The sequence below is a fragment of the Chaetura pelagica genome, unplaced genomic scaffold (genome assembly GCF_000747805.2).
Source record: "Chaetura pelagica isolate M959 unplaced genomic scaffold, ChaPel_1.0 scaffold344, whole genome shotgun sequence".
Classification (NCBI taxonomy): domain Eukaryota; kingdom Metazoa; phylum Chordata; class Aves; order Apodiformes; family Apodidae; genus Chaetura; species Chaetura pelagica.
Window position 1 is genome coordinate 8904901 of NW_009953098.1, and position 6477 is coordinate 8911377.

General features: G+C 42.1%; 1 protein-coding gene across 1 annotated transcript in view; it reads right to left on the reverse strand.

Annotated features, from left to right (window-relative positions):
• Positions 1-2325: 2325 nt before the first annotated feature.
• AMOT (angiomotin) overlaps positions 2326-6477 on the reverse strand; it is a 31986-nt gene continuing 27834 nt past the window's right edge. Inside the window, exons 9-12 of the mRNA XM_009997151.1 lie at positions 5551-5673; positions 4692-4924; positions 3653-3877; positions 2326-2614 (exon numbers count right to left, since the gene is read on the reverse strand). Coding sequence (XP_009995453.1) covers positions 2514-2614; positions 3653-3877; positions 4692-4924; positions 5551-5673 — 682 coding nt within the window. The 3' untranslated portion in view covers positions 2326-2513. The remainder of the gene's footprint in view (positions 2615-3652; positions 3878-4691; positions 4925-5550; positions 5674-6477) is intronic.

A 6477-nucleotide genomic window follows, 5' to 3' on the forward strand; every position in this document is an offset into this window, starting at 1 on the left:
TTCAACTGCCAAGGAGGAAGAGAAATCACTTCAAATCATCCAGAGTAAGCATTACTTCATGTATGGGATGGAATGAAGTAAAGGGAAATAAATTAAAGATGTTCTCAGGGTGAGAACAAGGAGGCTGTGAACAGTTTGTCTAGAAAAGGGTAGAGAAGTAATTCAGATTATTAAAATACACTTAGAGAAGGTCTTCTGCACTGTCTGGAAAGACATTGTCACATCTGGCAGAGACAGTCAAAGCCTTGAAGAGCAGCTCTGAAGTGTCTGAAGTAGCAGTGGTGGAAGGGAGTTTCTGCTGCCTGTTACAGGAGTCCCTGGTAAAGCCAGGCTATTTAGACTTAGATCATATCTTACCATATGCATTTTGCCATCTCTAACTTCTGTAGGTCTGGGAATATAGCCTGAAGAACACTAACAAGCAGTAAATCAGCTAGAAATGATGCAGAGTGTTTCCCCTGTTTTTTTAGGTGGTTATCACTAGAAGACAAACAATCTAACTCACCACTGGCCTTCAGGCACTGCTGAGTTGCCCATGAAGCAGACAGAAGGCACCTCCTTCCACCTCCCAACCCTCTAGTGTGAAACTCATGTTAGATCCATTGATCTGGTAAGGCTACTGCAATGGGGACACCACGTCAGTAGTGCCAGCTAAGTAGGAAATAAGGACATGCACTAACTGTTTGATGATTAATTGCTGATTTCCCTTATTTGTGGGGTGAAATGATCTGAAATTAAAATCTGGCTACTCTAATGCTGCACAGAAAGCTGAGACTAGCCATGTTGCCAACATGTGACCACTGGCTAATTATATATTTAACATTCAAGTAAAAAAAATTGTTTTAACAGAAATATTGAAGTGTAATAATAAAATGCAAAGACAGTAAAAAAAACAACTCATTTACTTCTATTGGTCTTAATATCTCATCATAGCATCTGCAACCAAAGCATTGCTGCATCTGTGCTAGTTCCCAAAAATCTGAAAGTGAACCTGGTAACTTAAACACGTAACTTCCTTTTGCAGTGCCTCTAGGACTTTAAGCTGCTCTCTCCAGTTGGAAGAAGAAAAAAATATTTTGTAAGGAGAGAATTTGCCATCTGAAGCTTTACACAGAGCTCCTCTTTAAAGCTCTACCTCTGAGGCTTTGATACAAGAAAAAAATAATCTAGTATCTTTAGGGAGGACATTTGAAATACACAACCTGCTATGAAGAAAGATCTCCACAGATGCAGTAAATGAGGACAGGCTGGAGAGGGTCCAGAGAAGGGACAAAGATGATCAGAGGACTGGAGGACGTGCCATATGAGAAAAGAAGGCTTCAGGGAGACCTTATTACAGTGTTCCAGTACTTAAAGGGTGACCACCAAGAAGATGAAGACTCCCTGTTTACAAGGAGTCACATGGAAAAGACATGGGGTAATGGGCACAAGTTGCTCCTGGGGAAATTCCAATGGGACATGAGGTAAATTTTTCACCATGAAAACAATCAAACATCGGAATAGTCTCCCAAGGAAAGTGGTGGATTCCCCCACATTTGACAGTTTCAAGTCTCAGCTTGACAGGCTGCTGAGCCTTCTCACTTAAACTATAGTATTACCTAGAAAGGCTGGACCTTCCAACCTGGCATTCTATGATTCTATGAGTAAGTTGCTAACATTGAAAAGCAACAGGGCTTGCCACTTGCACTATGGTAAATTCGGAGTAGTTCCACAAAAGCCAATGGAATTGTAATGGCAGAAATCTGATCTAACAGATCAGGACTGAGCCTGTAAACTCTCCTTTTTTAATTTACATAAAACATGAACACAATATATTATTTACTATCCACTGTATAAATTATTGAAAAAGTACTTAAGTATAAAAGTGTGGAAAAACTTTCAATGAAACTAAAAATGTGAAATGCGACATTAATCACCGGAGTCATTTTTTTTAATAAAGAAATAACACAGTTTGGGGAGTAAAAAAAAGTATATTGAAAACTTTCCAGCCTATGAATGTGAAATACCTATTCTGAGTTCTTACACTGAGACAAGGTATTAAAAGAAATCTCCCTTGACCACAGATTAAATTTATAAAAGCTTTTCAGAACACCTGTATTCTAAAACCATTAAGCAATGCTCACAACTAAGTCCCTGGTGCTGATTGTTATGCCCATCTTCCTGCACTCAAGCTAGACATTCACCAACACCTGTGAGAACAGGTACTTCACTTTAAGCGACTAAAAATACTGAAATATCACATGAAGTGCACCTAAGTTCTTGGTTTTTCTCCAGATGTTACCAGATCCAGTATTTAAACAATAAAGGGGGAAACTTTCAAAGAACAATGTTACGGGTTTTTTATAATTTAGAACAAATTATAAATTAACCCGTTCATACTTTTGAGACATAATATACAAGAGCAAACAGCTGAGTGTTCTTTTATTACTCAGGTACTACAATTTTTTCCCAAGAAAAATGTCTTTTAAAAATTTCTTGCTACTGTATCCCAGTTCAGATCCTGGTCCAGCCTTTCAGATGAGGTATTCTACCATCTCTCCATCTGGGAGGTCCTGCCCCATGCTCTGAACAGGGGCTTTTCTTTCAAGGGTGCTGGAGTGGAAGAGCTGCCCATCTACATGATGAAGAAAAAACAAGAGACACACAATCACAGCTGTTACTTCAGTGAGGTTACAGAAATTATGTTAACATTTTAAAAGTAATCTTCTATCATTGGCCAAAACACAGCTAACAACCCCTTATTAATTTAAAAAAATTCAATTCTTCATGCATGTAGCCAGGCAAATAGAGATATTTTATCAAATTCCCTTTGGCTATCTCCCACTGATACACAACGGCATATAAAACTGGAGTGACTGCATTTAAACCAATGTAGCCAGGGCAGACTTTCACAAAACCTGTTCCCCTGTCTCCCTCAATACCCATTAAATAGCATAGCAGGGGCAAGATGCACAGCAGGCCAGCCAAATCCACTCTTCCATAAAGAACAACATAATTGCAATGTGTCTGTAAGTAGAGAGGCAAGGTTGTGTAATCTGCATTGATTTGGCAGAGTGGGCTGGAAAGTGAGCAGCTCTTGCCAGCTCAAGCTCTGTGGGAAGCAAATTCAGCTTCTGTGACAGTCACTGTCAACTGGATCTACTCGTGCCAGCGCTGAAGTCGGTCCTCTGACTGGGACAGTACAAAAACCAGCTTTATCACAATAGTTACCTTTCCTTTTTCTCCCTCCCCTTTATCTGAGTCCACTTTGCTTGAATACTCACTAAAATGCAATGGCCAGTTTCTACAACCCATTTTCATAAGCTGTTTTAACCCCATATACTACTCACAACTTACTCCAGAGTAGACACGTACTCAGAGACACTATCCTGGATTTGCGTATACTGGCTCCAGTTCTTAAATCTTGCTATTCCTCTCTACCCAGTGTGTCCAAGGCTATGCTACCACTTTTTTTGTGTTTTTTTTTTCCTTCAGAGAATTTAAAACCTCTCAGAACATTGTCAAGCTTGACTCTGAAATCTATCTGTCCTCACAAATACTAAACCCAGTTTTCCTGAATGAAAAAAGGGACAGCAAGGCCTGCCCCACGGGGCAAAACTGATGATGAGCCACTGGCAGGGGCCTCTTTGGGAAGGAAGCTGAGCTCTGTTACCTGTTTTGTCTGCACTGTAGGTCAGGCTGGTACTGGGGAGTCGTCCTGTTGTGGAAGCTGCAGTGGGAGGTGCAGTTTTGTTTTGCTCGTTCCCCCGGTCAGTCTGGGTGCTGCAGTCTCTGCTGCCTGTTTTTGAGTGGGCTGAGAGCAATGGTGTGGAAGGAAGGACAGGAGACGGGGTGGAGGGAATGGATTCAGAGCGATACTCAGTTCCCAGCAGAACACCTGTGTGGAAAAAGGGAAGGATATTTTGCAATCCCAGAATAACAACTGGCATCAGTTTTGCACCCCTCTGTAGTACTTGCTCTAGGGCCTGGATAGCACTGGTTTACCATTTTATAGCACCTTTCACCTCTGGGTGCTGAAGTACAAGAATAATAACAATATCCTCATGTTGCTGCATGCAAAGATACACAAGTGGGCACTAGTTAACCTTACTACTTTGTCTCTAAGCAGTGGCCCACCTGCACACTCAGAAATCAGCTGAAACAGATTCTAATTCACATTTCAGGGTGTTTCAATCCCACAGGGAGGGCCTTCGGGCCTAACTTTTGCCCCCCCTCACCCCCCAAAAAAAATGTAATCTAAGTTTTGCTTTTTTACAACTCATTTTCTCTAACTATGGTGTTGAGTCATTCTAGACAAAAGTCATGTTAGTGTAGGCACAACTCTACAGGACAGAAATCCTGATTATCTCCGCTCCTATTCAAGTAGACTTTCCACCTTCAGACAGTTGTAACAACCCAGCTGAAAGTAAGCTCTTGGGAACTCCAAAAACTGGAACTCAAATATCCTGGCATTCAGGTACCAAATTGGGAATAAAGGCTTATGTATTTTAATGACATCAGAAGGCACTATTTCCCAAGAGTGCTTAAAACAAGCAGTTTTTCCCAATGTGTCCGTCTTGCTTGCAGTCAGCTTTACTGCAGGCCAGGCCAGCTGATCTGTCTGTCCACACATTTTCTTCCTCTGCTGCTCTTGCTTCTCCCTTTAAGCAGTGACTCGTGTATCTGCATTGCCACTGTTAATTAAAAATTACCCAGGCTGCCTTTCCAGCTCTTGTCCTCCCTCTTCTCCTCCAGGATGGGAGTGCTGCTCAGGGTTGAGGAGTGGGACAGCAGGCCCGAGCCAGCGTTCGATATGGACATGAGTGACTTGGCAGGTCTCATTGAGGAGATCTGGTCCGTCTTACCAGGCTCCTTCCGGGAGCGCTGCTGCAGGACTTTGATCATGGCATCCTTCTCAATGATCTGAGCGTGCAGAGTCTTGATCCTTTTTGAGAAGTACAAAGAACAATAAAGTATTTGTACTGCTGTCTCCTTGGACTGAGGCCTCAGTGCCCTCATGGCTGTGACTAGGATTCCCTTAGCCATTTCAGAGGGATGCCAGTGAGCTTACTGCCCTGAATACTGGCTGCCCACTGGCCCACCAGAGCAGATCATGCATGAAACTTCCTGTACATGTCCATGAGAGAATGGCACTGAGATATCCACCCACCTTTGGCTACTGGAAGCTGTTCTAAATAGCCATGGAAAGGGCTTTAAGACAAAGCTGACAGTTATGGGCAGGAGACAACAGAAATTGAATGATTAACACATGTTGGGAAGTCTGCATGGGACCTATTCCCACTGAAAACAGTTCTGTGAGACTGCTAAAAGAGGTGGCTGGAGCCTGGGGTCTGATGAAGATGCCCTGAAGAGAGAACAGGAACAAGCTAGATACAAATTATCCCTCGGTATCAAGACCGGTTTTGGATTGCTATGTAGATACTTCCGTGGCCAAATGAGCGTCTGGCATCCTACATTGTTGCTATCGCTGAAGACAAGAATTTCTGGTTCTGACAGACAATTTAAAATCCCTTTCCTAAAGAAGTCAGATAGGACCAAACTGCATTTTACCTTCCCTCCATGTCCAGACACCTCCTGTTGGCAAGCAGGATTTCTTCCTCCTCCTTCTGAATGCGAGCTTCCAGTGAGGTGTCATAGCTAGGGTTAGGTGAGTGGCTGATCACTGTCGTGTCCCTGAGAACAAGCAGTAGAGCAGATGAAGAACCAGCTAAGTTCAGTGCTTTCCTCCTAGCAGCACAAAATTATTGCTTAAAAGTAACAAACAAGAATATCCAATTTTTATGAGTTTAGGCTGGCTCAGTTCCTTCCAAAAATCCAACTCCCAGTCCTAATGAAAGACAGACTACAAAAATATGCAAGTCATTACAATAGTTAATCTATTCTCCATCCCAGGCCAGTCTGTAACTGATTCACTGTACTGTTGTAAACTAACTGGAGAAGCAAATCCAAGGACATGGGGATGGGGAAGGATGGCATAGAACAGCAGGCACTTCTCTTCCATTGAGGCAGCGCAAACTTTGCTTCATATATAAAGCTTTTTCCCTTCCCCTTCCAACAATTTCATACAGGGAGTCTGGTGATCAAAGGGAACTAGGCATGGAAGTTTCATATGCAATTCTAAGTCCAAAAAACTTGGAGTGGGCTGAAAACAGTTTTAAACTGACTCCACATAGTGCTTGATGTTAACAACGTGACAGTTGTTCAGTCCACTAACCAGAACATGATGAGTATTTCATACTTTGTCTTGCTGTTCAATCAGAATGAAGTCACTGTGCTGTGTTCTGTGTCACTGTATGATTCAACATTAAGAGCATGTTACTGACATAGCTCTATGCATTAGCATAATTAGAAGGAAACAAAAAAAACTGGAGTTACCAAGAACTCCAATTCCTTGTAGTAAGAAATCTGTTTTCTTTGACTCAGCTCTAATAACTGTCTGGAAAATGTACTTTTAACTCTGCAAAAGTTCAGAGCAGG